Raw genomic sequence first — 16,666 nt, 5'->3', positions numbered from 1 at the left:
TTGAGCTGAGAACTACATATTCTAATTCACCTTCCACCAAAAAGGTTGTGGTACATCCCTTCCTCAAACTTTTTCAAAGTTCTTATCTAGATGCATGCCTTTGACCAACATATCTTCCTTGTGCAGATTTATTTCCACTTGACATTTCATTAATAGTCTTCAATATATACTTTATAGTTTCTAGTTGCATTTTATTGAGGACTTCCATCAAATATTTGTGTGCTTGTCATTATATATTGTTTACATAAATTTGACATTTAATTGATCACATTGAATGGAAACTTCTATGTTTCGAGGCGCTCATGGGTTGTTGAGGAACCATTTGTGCTTAAAAATATAATATTAATGCTTCACCAAAGCCATCTTTATCAAAGTGAACCATCCATGTCATAGGAAGTCAACATGAATTAGGTTGGGGATGTGAGAATGTGGAAGGCATTGCATCAAACAATTCACGTGCTTGTCTATATTTGACATAAAAATTAGCATATTAGGTTCCTATACTTTCTATTCACATTTGTTGTTGCATATTAGGAAGGTGTGTCTTCTTGTGTGTCATCACACATAGGATCGGAGTCTCATTGAAACTATTCTCTCAAACCTACTTCTTGCACTTAGTGTCTTGACTCTTACACTATTGCTACCAAATAGTTCACGTGCCTGTCTATGTTTGAAATATGAAGCATCACCCAACAAGGTATTCTATCAAGCACATTGGCAGCAATACTTCTAGATGCTCATGGATTATAGGAATGGATGTCCTCATTCAAACAACACACATGCCTTGTCTTATGTTTGATATAAACGCTATTACATTGGGCTCCTACACCTACTATTCGCATTTTCTCTTGCATATTGGGAAGGTGTGTCTTCTGGCAGGTGTTGTCTCATCAACACCATTCTCTTAAACATTTTTCAACCTTGTGAATGTTGTTGCACATACATGCACATCTAATTGTTTGATCACCAAATGGAGGCTATAGACCCCTTTGTGAGGCCTCACCCTAACACATCATAGCATAGATATTGTATTTCCATTTTGTTACTTAGGACTGGATATCTTGGCATATATATTTTTTGATAATTGATGGATAGTAAATTTTGCTACTTATTTGATGATATTTACCTTGTGATCTTTCATTATGGTATGCATTAGCACTTATTTGGCTTAGTCGATGAATTAATGGATATTATTTAGTATTTCACTATTATGAAAATAAATGGAATTATGATGTGATTTTTGATCTTGTTATGAAAGTTAGTAATATGTAGGTTGTTTTGAGGGTTCTTGATTAAATGCTTAATATGTAAATGATGGAGAATAGGAGGCTAATTATGGAATGTGTTGTATGTGAATGGTAGAATAATGAAGTTATCATGTACTTTACTTTCATATGTATTTTATATGTGGCTTTGCATTGGACTACTGCTGCTTGAGTTTAGTGTACAGGAAAGGAACCATGAAAACATAATGGGGAAACAAGGTATAAACACATGTTAATATGACTCTACCAAGGTGAATCTTTATGAGATTTGTAAAGTGTTTATTTTGTAAATGTGAGATGTATGTGTGAAGTATGTGTTTCATGTGTAGATTATGAACGTGTCATGTGTAATGTATAGTGAATTTTGTGTGTGTCACTTGACACTTGTACTTGTTATGTGAAAATGACATGTTCTTTGATGATGGATCATGTGGCCACCTTATCCCAAGTTAAATACCTTAATTGAAAATTTTTATTTATTGCCTTAAATTAGAAAGAGGACAAGGTTACCACCATAGAAAATTTGAAATTTGAACTTACCTAGTCTTGTGAGGGTCATAAAGTAGCTCTAAGGTGAATTTGTGATAAAAATAAACCCTACCTATGTTAATACTTTAAGTCAGGGGGCTAATAATGACCACTAGGGTGCCTAGAAGACCTAGGAGACCCCAAAAAGAATGCATTTTTTATTGAACCCGAAAATGAGAGTGATATATAGAGGCATGGCCAAATTGGAAACTCGCTTGGCCACTCTCTATCTTTAGAGACAACTAGGGTTTTGAGGAAGAGGATAAGGAGCTCTACTACAACTTTTCATTTGCCATTTCTTGGAGTGAGGTTGGTATCCATGATCCATGGTGTTCATCATTTGCATGTAGGATTGATATGTTGTTTTTCATTCCATGGTAAATTTGGTGTATTGTAGATGTGGTTTGTGAAAAAAGATCTTTTGTTCGAGTGTTTCATGTGAGAAGTTTATGTGATTTTCCACCTTGAATCTTGTTTTGTTTCATGTTGTGTGTTGTGTAATGGGTGTGAAGCATCACTCACCCTTGGGAGGGAAGAGATGCTTGGGTGAAGGGGTTAGTTGGGCTCACTCATGTAGTTGAGGAACTCTCCCATGTGTGGAGATGATTTTTATGTGTTCGATGGGATCTGGAACTTCTTGTTTACTTGCATTTTGGGTGGTATAAAGAGGTGTGTGTAGAGGGAAGTTATTGTAAGCCTTGAAAGGGCATGTTGATAATGAGAATATGTGCATATCTGTGGATCATATTTTGAAAATCCTCCTCATGGAGAGAGCCCACCTTCACCCTATAGCTTGATTCAATTGTTGAATCTTAGTACAAACCTTGGATTGGGTTGTCTTGTAATGCATTGTGTAGTGTTTTACTGTATTGTTGAGATCATGCATGTTATGTGGATGTGAAGGTGTGCAACTGTTTATGCCTTGTTTCCCCAAGCTTGATGGGTGGCCTCCTTGAGGCCTATGTTGGGAGGTGAGCCTCCATGTTGGGAGGGGAGCCTCCATGGTTCTGCATTTTGTCTCTTGGTTGCAAGTATTTGCTTGAAGTCTTGGACATTTGGAAGTTGAGAAGACTTACCTTTTCTTAGAGGAAGAGAACATTATTGCTTTTGTATTGCATTAGAGGACAATACCATTTTTGTTATGTGAACTTATTTGTATTGTAGGAATGATGTTATTAATTTCATACATATGCCATTAGAGAGATTACAAATTTTCTTGCTTGTAAAGGTCCTTCCATTGTGTATCTAGATATGATGATTTCACCACCCTAATGCTTGCTTGATATTGTGTTGAATGCAAATCTTGAGAGGAACATGAAGGAAAATTTTCATTGTTTTGATGTTGCCTTATCATTACTTGAAATTAGAATGTGTCAAAGGAAAGTAAGTTGTATTATGATATACATTGGAAGAATGGATAGGATATTATCATTTGTTATTCTTATCTCCTCAAAATTCATAAGAATAATTTTATTGCATTGGTGTTTAGTATTGTTTCTCAAGTAGTTGTGGAGTTTGCAATTGATAGCTAATAGATTCGTAGATAGTTAAAATTATGAAATTGGATGTCAATAATGCATATGGTATATTTGATGTTCATGAAATTATAATCAAGGAATTTGTTCACGTTCAATACTAGTGTATCTTGCAAATAGCTTTTGTTAGTAATATGATAGTTGTTTTCTTTATGTTAGATTTGCTAAATAGAATATAAATTATAATGCATGATGCAATGTTAAATGATCATCAACTCAAATCTAAACAATCTTAGAGATTACATGAAAAGATCTAGGCAAATAAGTTAAGCTCAAAAAAAAAAAAAAAAAACTATAGATGCATAAAAATCCTCTAGAAAATGTATGGGCAAACAAAAAAAAAGCTCTTCCAAGATACAGCCAATAAAATATTAAAATCAAAATAGAATAACCATATTTCTTCAATTATAATATAAAATGAATAAGTCACTATCATAATTATGATAGAAACCTTAAGAAGTAAACAAAAAGGTATATTATAATACCCTTCCATAAGGAGGCGACCGGGGCATTTAATTGCCAACAGGGTTCATGATAGAAAATAAATACATTATATTCTAAGAAGGGGATGGGTTACATCCTTACCCACCCCCTACCTATTGAATTACAAAAGGGAGGCAAGTCTTATTTAAATTTCAAACATCATTACATAAAAACATCATTAAAACAAAGCAACCCCAAACTCCATGTCGATTTCCTCCTTGGATCAAGAGATGTATGCTAGTTCTAGGGAAAAGTGGGATGTGCATGGAATAATGTGCCTCCATCCCAAGTGGAACTCTCCTTCCTAGGCACTAAGAGAGTGGAGTATTGAATTTTTTTTGAGATTACATTAAAGGCATTAAAGCTCTAGTCAACTTAGTCCCCACCAACTCCCTTTCAAATAAATCTGATTGGAAACTAATTCCGATGGTCACACCTAACAAGGAAGTCAAAGTGGATCCTCCTAGGTGTCACATGCAAGGTATGAAGAGAATTACGCCCACTAGGAATTAAATGTGTGGGGAGGTAGATGTTAGACTAGGGGGATATAGGGGATTAGAGGATTAGCTGTGCAGAAAGGTGTTGAAAAATGATTTAGTAAGTTTTAATAATCCAATGGAATTCTTAAGTAAAGATTAGTGTATTTTATTTTGTTTTAAAGTGTAAAGATTAGTGTATTTTATTTTATTTTAAAATTTTAAAAAAAATAATATAAAGGGATTATATATATTTTGGATTAAATTCATTTTCATTATAATTTGAATTGAGGGATTTGTATAATCATGATCATAGTTGTTTAATGATATCTTGATTATAGTATATTAGATAAATTTAAAGGATTATATATATATATATAATTTTGATTACTGATAAAGATAGTATAGGATTAGATGGTAGTTTTTACCTGATAATTAATCAGGCATTATTTGCAAATGTAATAATTTTAGTTTAGTATTAAATAATAATAATGTTAGCAACAATAAAAAAATATGTATATTAAATTAGAAGGTATAGGTGTTTTCAAAAAACAATTATAATAATAATTGAATAATAATAATGAAAATATTAAAAATAAAGGTAATCCTAATATTAATAGAAATGAAATGATTATTTGATAAAGCACCTTCTTGTTACAAACCTTAGAACTTTTACCACTACAATAACACAAATTGAATCTCACTTGCACATCAGGGTGTCTCATATTGGGTGTAGAAGATTAAGGGTTCACATCCATAACATCTTTACGTAGTTTTTGCCTTTTGTTCCTACATTTCAAAAAAGAAAAAAATAGTTGTGTTTTTTCCCTATAGAATTTTTGGGCATGACACCCTTGAGCTCGTACATCTATTGTGTGATATAACGAAGGATAGTTGACAATGACATTTTGTCATATATTTGACATGCAAGCTACGCAGTTTCCCTTTCTTATGGCTTGAACATGGTCTCACCATTATGAAAGATCTGCATCTTAGCATCAACTTCCTATAAGCTATGGAGTGTGACTTAATGAAATAGATCCTCCAATATGTGTCCAACCAAATACATGACATTGACATGATCATTCTAAACTCAAAGCAATGTAATTGAGCGCATTGCTTGCATGCAGCAACATCGAATATGATGTCAATCATCTTCCATCTTTAGAAAACTTAGAATTTAGCAAGGTTTCCATAAAGGGAATTGGTGCCTTTCAGAAGAAATTTGGAGCTCATTGGAGAAAATGTGGTTCCAAATCTTCTTCCTATATTCCAGTTCAAGACTACACCATGCTTGAATTGTGCCTTATCACCCACATAAGCTTCCTTCCATGTTATCAAACCAAGATCACCAAACTTGTCCCTTTGAGTTCAATGGCAACACGACCTTCCCATATCTCTTCTAGCTCTTGTATTAGCTCTCATTACCAATAGGTGGTTACCTAAAAGTTGGAGTTTGTGTTCAATAGTTTTAGTTAGGATTAGGACAAAATGTTTTAGTATGTAGATAGAGGTAGTCCTAGTAAGGGGAGAGAGATGGTTTTAGTACAGGGAGAGAGAAAGGTACAGAGAGAGAAAAGTTTGAATACGTAGTGAGAGAAAAACTCATCCTTAACTTATTCCTCACTTAGAAACTAAACTTTGTTTAAACCCGCTTAGATATTTATCAAGGTAACAATTTGTAATATTCATTTTATTGATTTTATATTTATATGATTATATTCTTATTTTTATAAGAACTAAATTATTTAAAAATTATAATTCAACTCCGATTTAATAATTTTTTCCATATCTAAAGATCTTATACGTAGTAAAATTGAACACTAATATGATATTTTTGAATAAATAAAATGAATTATTATAAATATCTTTTATAAATATTTTAACAATGTAGAAAGATATCGAATCTAGAATTATTTTAGGAATATTATATTTATATTAGAATAAACAATTTAAAATAAATATAAGATATTTTTTGGGTCCCTGGTAGCTGACATTTTAAAGAACCCTACTCCACATTGATTAACGGCTAATTGAGCTTTTATCCTCATTTAATACTTAAAAATAATAGGTGCGAACCTGATCGAGTATCGTTTGCGATCATTTGGAAGAATATGAGATGGGGAGAATCTGTGGAAACTCGAAGATCATGTTGCGAAGATCAAAATCACCGTTTAGGGCCCGTTTGGTTGCTGGAATAGCACACGAATTGGCATTGAAAATTAGAATACGATTTATATTCCCTGTTTGGTTGGCAGAATTGGAATGCAGAATAGGATTATGAATTCCCAAAATAGCCCAAAACGAGCTTTTGTCAAATCTCAAAAATACTTGTAATTGGATTTGCCCTTCCCATTCTCAATCTCAATTAATCGTATTTGACAATCTGTCGGGTCCGTGTTCGACGAGTGATATTTTTGGGGTTAGGTTGAACTCCCGCTCATTCTGTTGTTTGTTGTTTGTGAAGAATGTTGTGTTTCTGCTCATTCTGCTATGAGGAAAGCTACGTTTCCACTCATTTTGTTGTGAAGAAAGCTCGTTCTGCTGTTTGCGAAGAAAGCCCATTCTTCTGTTTGTGAAGAAAGCTCCGTTTGTTTACTAAGGAAAGCTTTAGGGTTGAAGGTGCTAAGGTGAGCTCTTCTGCTACTTTTTCCCCCTTTCTGCCCTTTTGTCTCTGCCGTGCTATTTTTTTATCAGAAATTGGTGTTCTACACGTCTGTGGTTTAAGCTGAATGATGAACTTTGAGAGATCAAAGACTAGCCCTTCTTATGCAAAGAAAACAAATTGTTTGATTTCAGGTCCCCACCAAGAAAGATAAGACTTTCTGCTGAAAAAATGTATTTGCTAGTAACTCGACGCTGTTGCATGCTTTATTTGTATTTCGCCCACTACACATATTTCCTAGATCGTATTGGGACTTAATGCTTTAATCTTTCCCACTAAAAGTTTGCCTGAACTTTATTTTCCCTCAAAATGCCCTAGCAATAGTGATTACAGAACCACAGATGAAGAGAGCTCAGTCAACGAACTCTGGAACAAACCTTGGAACTTAAACTGGTAGATCTGCCCTACCATTTGCCAGGGGGAATGATGTGATCCTTAATCTCGCATGTGTGTGATTGCTAGTGGTCCATGGAGAATAGAAGCCCAACCGGCAGGCACGTTCGTAGTGGACCGGTGAAGCGAGAGGCAGGGGCACTAACTATTCATTCCTCTGCATGCGCATGCAGGGAGATATGACTCAGCAAGCAGACCTTGAACGAAGATCTGATTTCTTCCCCAACCCACCCTCTGCGGTTGCCCACAATGGCAATAGGGGACCCATCCTTCCATAGATATATTCCCTCTCCGAATGGTAGTCGGTGAGCCGCCCCTCTATGGTTCTATTCGGGCCGAGCCGGAGGGTTGGAAGCGTAAAGCTGGCATAGCCTGACTGATATTGCTGCCCGGGTGAGTTACGCAAGAGAGAGAATTCCCTACTGTATCTTCTATGTAGATGCCGCCAACTTTCTTTCTATAGTTGGGTTGCCTGCTATGTGGGGATGAACTAACTTGCATGGGTCTGAAAAGAATATTGCACAATATGCTCTATATCAATGTACTATGTGAAAATGGCATTTATAAGAAGAGAAACAATGATGTGGGAAAAGCCCAACAGTCTGTAGTAAAAATTGCAAATTGCCCAACATGTAATGGTACTTCAAAGTATGATATCATGTTAAGACTTAGTGAGTCATTCCAAGAACTTACAACTGAATATGAGTCGGATTCAACAAATCTGTGGCAAAGAATTGCAGATTTGGTTGAGTATGCTAAGAAAAACAGAGTATAGGTAAGATATTATAGTTTTTTAAACTGCCAAGTTTTCACTTTAGTTTTTCACCAAGTCCAAGTCAAAAAGAAGCTTCTTGAGTTTTCACTGGGCCTGAGCCTCAACACTTGGAATGAGATGGTCAACAACAACACAATCTGACATTTAATCACATATTATGGTTTGCAAAATCTAGTAAAACATCTCTGGATTAGATCATTAAGTAAATGAACTACAACAAGCTGAACTAGTTGTGGTTATTGACCACTAATGCCTATTGTTCTATGTTGATAAAAAATCAACCCATACCTAAATTGAAGATATCAATCATGCAAATTAATCTTGGCTGTGGGGAAATAATAAGAATGTCACCTATTCACAACAATTTGGCTCATTCAAGTAATGGATAAAAGGGGCTGAAATAATAGCTATACCTGGCCACATAGATTGTATCTGCGTATATTACAGTCACATATTATGCATATATATGTTGCTGTGCAGTCAGTTTGGTTACTCAAAAACCATGCAAGTACATATACAAATAGCGTGTATATACATTAGGCCAGCCTTATCCCGAGTTTAGAGATGCTATAGATTTTCTATATCTTGCATGTAATATTTATGTTTACCCATATAGCATGATATATTCGCTTTCTAAAACCGCCCACACAACCCAACCCAATAGGTCACATAGAGAAACTTTCTGTGAGCATACCACTCCAACCTTTGTGTTTGCTTAGCTTTGAATGCCAATTTGCGTTCAGTCAATTATTACTACACCAACCATTTCCACAGCACCATTTATGCTGATTGCATGAAAAGTAAAAATTTATTACGTACAAAATCAATGACAAACTAGAAGAGTAGATCCATACCTACAATCTAGATTATTTTGTCCTAATTCCTGGTTCCATTCATCATTTCTCTACATATTTTTTGTGATTTATGCTCTACATTTTGTTAAGAAGTGTCCTCTCTTAAATGGGTATTTTGGGATGATAACGTGTAGAACAATAAATATATGATCAAGTTTTGGTGAGCCCATTTTTGTTTGACTTGTTTTTGCTTTTTTGAAACTGACATGTGCTGAATTTTTTATTTCTGCAGTTGTATATCTATGTTTATGTTCAGGAATTTCTACTTTGTCAAGTTAGAGATATATCTGAGATAGTACTAATTAGAAATATTCATATCATGTGAAACATATTTCATCTTAACTTCAGTTTTTAAATCATTTTGAGGGTTGTTTGACATATTGAGGGTATCTATTGTGTTAAATTAATCATTGTTATTTGTTATTTAAGAAATGAACGTTCAATAGTTGTCATGAAAATGCCACATTTACACATCAATTAGAAATATATAATGATGATTTTTAAAGGCTTTCGAGTTGGATATGTTAGAATTTATCTCTACCTAATAAATTCTCTTCTTTGAGTCTCTAATAGTTATTTAAAAAATGGTATGACTTCTTGAAGTTGTAAACAAGTTATATTGATGCTCCCACATGTATAGTACTTTGCATTAATACCATTGATAGGGACATTGATAGTAGAAATGGCTATTAACATTCTTCAACATTGACTTCCGTTTGAAGATTGTCTCTTCCAAGTACTCATAATGATGGGATTGAGATTGACCCATCCTTATTGATGGGTGTCCTTGAGTTTCTTGTTTGCATCATCATCTTAATAGGTTAATAACAATGGAGCTCTAAGTAGTGTTAATTGGACCTAGATGCAAATATTAAACACTCTTATCTGTGCACTGAAATAGTTCCTTGGCTTGAGGTTAATGACTATGCTTTTTGGATTTGCTAAGAATCTACTTGGATTAAATCAAGAGTTTTTTGGGCTCTTAGTTGGGATTTGACACATAATTCATCATCACGTCAGGATGTCTGCATTGTTGTATGTTGTTCATACCTAATGTGTAATCTTCATCCCTTTAGGTTTTGATTAATGCTGTAGTCCTAACTCTAACAAACGTAGCTGTGCTTTTATTTCTTTTGTACAGATCTTAGCCTCTTATGCTATTATTAAATTGTTCCACCCAAGTCTTGCTTATCTCAATTAGACCTCTTTTTGCAATCTTGTGTGTTGTGCATAAATGATACCTCTTTGTTCCAATGTGGATAAATGATACCTGCATACATTTCATATAGAACTACATCAGTCAACTTCTTTGCAAAAATTGAACAAAGAATGGTAAATAGGTAAAAGTTTAATCTAATAGTAATTGCACAAATTTTATGTCCAGCAAAGACCTAAGATAAGAAAGAAAAGGAACAAATCAATTTTAACACATCTACCTCAACATTTTTTGCCCAAAATTAGTTGCCACATGAAGAGCTGAAGCAATTATTTTTTGTAATATTTAATGACAGTAAATATGACTCATTTCCATGTTGCTTCCATATGATTTTCCATGTTATGTCCATGTTGTTAGTAATCACTCGTCAATATCAAATACTATTTGTGGAGATTGCAAAAAAAGAATCTAATAGTAACTCCATTATGTGGTTGTAGGTTATTTGATGGATCTTATTGATGATATTGAGGTTCATGGAGCCATAGTTAGGAAGATCAAGATCATGCGAATACTTGCTGTTTTGCTTGCCACATTAGCAGTATACATAGTAGCATCTTCACAAGAGGCTAGAAGACATAGGCGTAAGCGAAGAAGAGCTACATGTCCTTTTTATAAGCATATCATCCATTCCAATAACACAGATTGCCATGACCAAATACGAATGAGTAGAGTAGCCTTCTTTCGGTTGGCCAATATTCTAAGGCAAAAAGGGAGCATTCAAGATACGAAAAACATAACATTGGAAGAACAATTAGTGATGTTCCTCCACACCCTTGGGCACAATCTAAGGAATCGAAAGATTGGCCATAACTTTTCTCACTCGGGAGAGACAGTGAGTCGACACTTCCACAAGGTCCTAAAGGCTATCTTAGGGCTTCATAGAGATTATGTTTTACCACCTGTTGCAACTACACCTCCAGAAATAGCTGGGAAGGACCGTTTTGATCCGTATTTCAAGGTAAATATCCTAGTGGCATGTATTTCATTGCTAGAGAGTTATGATTATTAATTTATATTAGAAATTAATATTGCTTGCTATAGGATTGTATTGGTGCAATTGACGGAACCCATATGCCAGTTACTGTCGATGTGGACATTCAAGAAAAATATCGTGATAGAAAAGGCAATTTGTCACAAAATGTCTTGGGTGTCTGTTCATTCGACCATAAGTTTCAATACATTCTTGCTGGTTGGGAAGGTTCTGCAGCAGATAGTCGAGTGCTTGCTTCAGCTCTGTCTAGAGCAGATCCACTTGTGGTTCCTCCTGGTATATTAATTCATATTTGATATAATTATCTTGTCATTATATTAATTCAAAATCTTTATGCTGTATTTTGACTATATCTTTATTTCCATTTGTGTAGGCAAATTCTATTTAGTTGATGCTGGGTATCCAAATGTACCAGGATTTCTTGCCCCTTATCGGTGTACACGCTACCACCTAAAAGAGTTTTGTAGAGCAAACCCGATCAGCACTCCCCAAGAGTTATTTAACCACCGACACTCCTCTCTTAGGAATGTGATAGAGCGGACATTTGGTATATTTAAGCAACGTTTTCCTATATTGAAGCATGCAACATCCTATAGCTTATTTACCCAAACAAAGATTGTTTTGGCATGTGGCATACTACACAACTTCATAACCATAGAGGACGGTCTTCCATCCGAAGTGGATATTGAAGAGGATGACGATCGTGTTGGGATAAATGTGCCAATTCTTGAGACTTATGGAATGAATCAACGAGATAGAGATGATTGGGGGAAATTTCGAGATGAAATAGCCCAAAGGATGTGGGAAGACTACGACTCTCGAGCTTAGTTGTATTGCAAAACATTAACATTTATTTGCACTTTTTAGTATTTTGTTCATGGATCATAACCTATTCATGATTGTTTTGTATCATTCAATGCTATTGGAATCTTGAAACTAGTCTGTTATGACATGTTTACTGGAATCTTGAAACTAGTCTATTATAAACTAGTCTGTTATGACACATTTGTTGGAATCTTGAAACTAGTTTGTTATGACTCCTTTTTCTTCTGATGTATGACTCTAGGTTTATTTTCAGATTTCTCAGCTTTGTAATTTATCTGATACTTAATTCTCACTGCTGAAATATTCATTGCCTTATTTCCATGGTATTTTTTTGATACTTAAATCTTTTCATACTTTATTATATGTATTTATTTGTTATGATCATTTACTACTTAATTTGAAAGGCTGCCTGTGTTTTTTCCTATGTCTGATCTATGACTGTTGCAAAAGTATACTACATGTCTGATCTTTAGATTTAACTTGAATGTATTGTTTATCACCTAAGTTTGTCTACTCAACAACCCTTGTACCATTGGCCCCTTTCTCACGGTTCTTTTCTAAGACTGAATTCCTTATATCTGCATATTCTCGACTTGATAAAGCATCTTCATCAAAAACATGCTTTGAAAAATCCATGTTGCTGGCAAGTCTCCTTACTATTCTTTGTTGCTGGAGTTGCTGCTGTAATTAACTTGTTTACTAATTTTTTTGTGTTTAAGCTAACTTGCAAGTGTAGCACGGTGGCTGTATTATTACTAGATAACCCTTTTATACTACTGACATATCATAGCGTAGTATTGTATAATCATTTTGTTATGTCAACCATTATATTCGATGTGATTGTTGGTAAAAGAGTTATGTTAGATATTGATTGGTTTTTGGAAGTTCTACAGCTACCCATTGATAGTTGTAAAATGTCAATCACCAATCTTTTAACAAGAATGGATGAGGAGGTACATGTGACTGCGATCGCTACTTCAGCTAAAAATGCCAAAGTAGTGTGGGCAAGAGAGATGGAACGAAAATTTCTTGATTTTCTTTTTGAGCAGATTCAATTAGGAAGAAAAGGTGATGGGGGCTTTAAGAAAGAAGCTTGGACAGCAATACAAAAGAAATTCAATGAAGATATGCATATGAATCTTGGAAAGGACAACTTTAAAAACAAGTTAAAGACGTGGAAACAAGGTTTCAGAATTATGAAAGAGCTACGAAACATGAGTGGTTTCTCTTGGAATGAGACGACTCAATGTGTCGATGCCGAGGATAGTGTGTGGGACGAGTTGCTGAAGGTAATGTTTTGTAGATAATATTTTAATATCAGTAAATTATCTCTCAATCAATTGTAATGAAAGACATCTAATTCTTTAATTTTTCCATCATGTAGAGGAGTTGCTTCAAAAATGCTAGAGTGTACAAGAGGCAACCGTTCTTCTACTTCAATGAGTTAGCAATCATTTTTGGGAACGACATAGCTGAAGGAAATGCAGCAGCAACAGCTATTGAGACCGAAGAAGAGGGGCAACTATTTGAAGAGGCTGTTGATCTTGATGATGATGGGGGCTTCAATACGCCTATGGATGGGGGCTTCAATACTAATGAGTTTGAAGAAGAGAACCTTCAATCAAACAATTCTACTACATCCGTAAGACCAAATCCTTCTACGCCAACAGCAAGGAGGCAAAAGAGGAAGAAGCCAAGCATGGCTAATTGTTTGGATGTCATATGCGAGAGCATCCAAAATATAGATCGAGGCATGACTAAAGGTCATAGTATAAATGTTGATAAAAGAGAAGAGAAGAATGATATGTCAAGTGCATATGCTGCCCTTAAGGCCATGCCCAGAATTACTCAAGAGACCATGATTGTAGCATATGACTTTTTTACATCTGAACCTACAAAAGCCTGGGCATTCGTAGGGATGACTGAAGAGGAGAGGGAAGCTTACATTAGATATAAGTTCGGAGGAGCTCTATAATATATTACAATCTTTATGAACTTAAAAATATTTTTGAGACTATTCGTGAATTTAATATCTTTTTGAAGCCATATGTGTAATCCTGATAGCTTATATTTTATACATTACTTGCAATAGTTGTTTCTATGTTTACGGATATAATGATATTGTTGAGTGGTTCAAACTTGTGAAGATCTATATTCTCAATCTTTTCTCTGTTTGCTTCAGCTTCAGTAGCACTGTTTTACTAATAAGTAATGCTTGAATTATGTTTTATGGATTACTCGTACAAGTTGTTTGTATTCCACAAGTTGTGATGTATTGCTGTATGCAGTGCTGTTATGTATAAAATAACTTATATTGCTGTTGTATGCATTGTTTTATTCAGCAATCTGCATTGCTGTTATGCACAAAATAACTCATATTGTTGCTGTATGCACTTCTCTATTCAGCTGTATGCACATTTTCTATTTAGCTGTATGCACTTAAATTTGTATTCATGGTGAATACTTGAAGCTGTACTTCCACATTAAACACTCAAAAATATGAAATTTAGGTCCAAATACTACAAGATGCTGCTACGTACTTGTCCAGCTATTACCTGTGATGTAGTGATGATAAAACACTCTTTAGCCACATGGCAAAGCACTCCCACATGCTTGTCAACCAGCAAAAAAGGCAATAGCAAATAAAGTAGTGCAGAAAGAAACTTCTTCTCTTGTTTATGTTGAGTTTAGGGTGTGTTAGTAAGTTGTGGGTTGTATCCAGATACATCCTAGCATATTAGGATGTATCAAATATGTTTCTATGATGAACTGTTGCCTGTACATGACACTTTGGATATGATACATCATAACATGAGTATGGGATATGATTGCAATGAAGCCAAAGTTGTAATATTACATAATCCTTTATTACATTTGTCATCAAATTGAGCTCAAATAGGTTGGTACAATACTAAAAACTCTAGAGCTGTTGGAATCTCATTTAGGATATTAAAGGTTCAGTTCTATCTTTTATGAATGTAATCAATTTTATTGTTTTGGGATATAGCCTCTCTTATTATGTTGCTTAATTGTGTATGAGTTGGGAAAAGTTACATATCTACTCATTTCAATTGTATAACTTTATATTGATTATTGATAGTCATAGGCAGATTGTGAGTTGTGATTACAAATGTAAATGTGCATGTCTTCACTGTCTATAGATTAGGATTATAAATCTGAGTTCATAGGTTCTTTATACATTCATAAAACTACAAATTTGCTCCTTTTTATTTTAGAACATTGTAAGTTTAAATGAGCATGCCATGGATATTATTTTAGAAAACGAATAATCATGTGTCAAAAGTTGTAAGTCACAAGGTATTTGCAACGCTAGCAAGATTGGACTGAGAAGTCACAACATAATCCATTGAATACAAATTTCAAAATATATTTTACACTTTTGTAGTAATTTCTCATTATGTTTGTTCATTATTTATATAGGTCGATGGATTTGACAGCTTCTTCAATGTGTCGATGTGGTGCTGGACCTGTAGCAATGAAAATGTCACATACAGAGAAAAATCCCGGGCGTAAGTTTTTGTGTTGTCCAAATAAAAGAAATGGCTGCAATTTCTTTGAGTGGGTCAAAGATGACTCATCTACATCAACCACATCAAAATCTACACAAGAAGAAAGGAAAGATTGCAAGTTGTGCATTGTGCGGGAGACATCTGCTAGGGAGATTGGTTCCATGGCGAAAGCCGAAATCACATTTCAACGTAGACTTAATTCTATTCTAATATTTATAAACACACTATTGGTGATGGTGATTGTAATTTTACTAATGAAATGACCATTTTGTTGTAAAGAACTTATGATCATGGAGACTAAATCTTTTACAAACTTATGAAATGAGCAAATATTACTAATTTGACGAGTATATTATTGTGTATAACATTTTTTGTGTTTATATCTATTCATTTAAAAAATGTTAAAAAAAAATAATTTTACCGAACTTATGAAATGAGTAAATTTTACTAATTTGACAAGTATATTATTGTGTATTCATTTAATAAATGTTAACAAAAATAAATTTATCGAACTTAAGAAATGAGCAAATTTTACTAATTTGACAAGTATATTATTGTGTATAACATTTTTATGTTTATATCTATTCATTTAAAAAATGTTAAAAAAATAATTTTACCGAACTTATTAAATGAGTAAATTTTACTAATTTGACAAGTATATTATTGTATATTCATTTAATAAATGTTAACAAAAATAAATTTACCAAACTTAATAAATGAGCAAATTTTACTAATTTGACGAGTATATTATTATGTATAACATTTTAATGTTTATATCTATTCAATTTAAAAAATATTAAAAATAATGATTTCTTATTAATTTCATTAAATAAAATAGATTTATAAAAAAAATTCTCTTTACAATAAATTGAAATAATTAACCCAATATAATAATATATTAAAACAAATAAAATATATTAAAATAAATAAAATATATTAAAATATAAACTTAAATGTATTCCAATTCCAATATTGTACAAACAAACAAGGGAGTAACGTATTCCCAATCAAATACTATGCGAACCAAACAAGAATGGGATTGGTCTTTTCCATTCCCATTCTCCATTTCTATTCCTATTCCAAATTTCCATTCTAATTCTCTATTCCTACGCTTGCAACCAAACGGGCCC

General features: G+C 33.8%; 2 protein-coding genes across 2 annotated transcripts in view; both read left to right on the top strand.

Moving 5' to 3' along the window:
* The window catches only part of LOC149528046 (uncharacterized), a 28,063-nt gene extending 15,924 nt beyond the window's left edge, over positions 1 to 12,139 (top strand). Inside the window, exons 2-5 of the mRNA XM_089807983.1 lie at positions 10,628 to 10,771; positions 11,024 to 11,148; positions 11,232 to 11,457; positions 11,555 to 12,139. Of these exons, the coding sequence (XP_089664109.1) occupies positions 10,628 to 10,771; positions 11,024 to 11,148; positions 11,232 to 11,457; positions 11,555 to 12,009 (950 nt within the window). The 3' untranslated portion in view covers positions 12,010 to 12,139. The remainder of the gene's footprint in view (positions 1 to 10,627; positions 10,772 to 11,023; positions 11,149 to 11,231; positions 11,458 to 11,554) is intronic.
* Positions 12,140 to 12,947: 808 nt separating this feature from the next.
* On the top strand, positions 12,948 to 13,981 carry LOC149528045 (uncharacterized). The gene is made up of 2 exons (XM_089807982.1): positions 12,948 to 13,295; positions 13,391 to 13,981. Exons 1-2 carry the CDS (start codon positions 12,948 to 12,950, stop codon positions 13,979 to 13,981), a joined length of 939 nt encoding a protein of 312 aa, XP_089664108.1.
* The last annotated feature ends 2,685 nt before the right edge of the window (positions 13,982 to 16,666 follow it).

This window comes from Cupressus sempervirens, chromosome 11 (genome assembly GCF_028749045.1).
Source record: "Cupressus sempervirens isolate cs-2001-9-10 chromosome 11, ASM2874904v1, whole genome shotgun sequence".
NCBI classification, from domain to species: Eukaryota; Viridiplantae; Streptophyta; class Pinopsida; order Cupressales; family Cupressaceae; genus Cupressus; species Cupressus sempervirens.
Note: the sequence above shows the minus strand (reverse complement) of the source record. Positions and strands in the feature narration are given on the sequence as shown.

Excerpts from the sequence above, each read along its gene's own strand:
- LOC149528045 (XM_089807982.1), top strand. The coding sequence starts at position 12,948 with ATGGATGAGGAGGTACATGTGACTGCGATCGCTACTTCAGCTAAAAAT. Across the intron at positions 13,296-13,390 it reads TGTGGGACGAGTTGCTGAAG|AGGAGTTGCTTCAAAAATGC; the intron begins GTAATGTTTTGT and ends TCCATCATGTAG.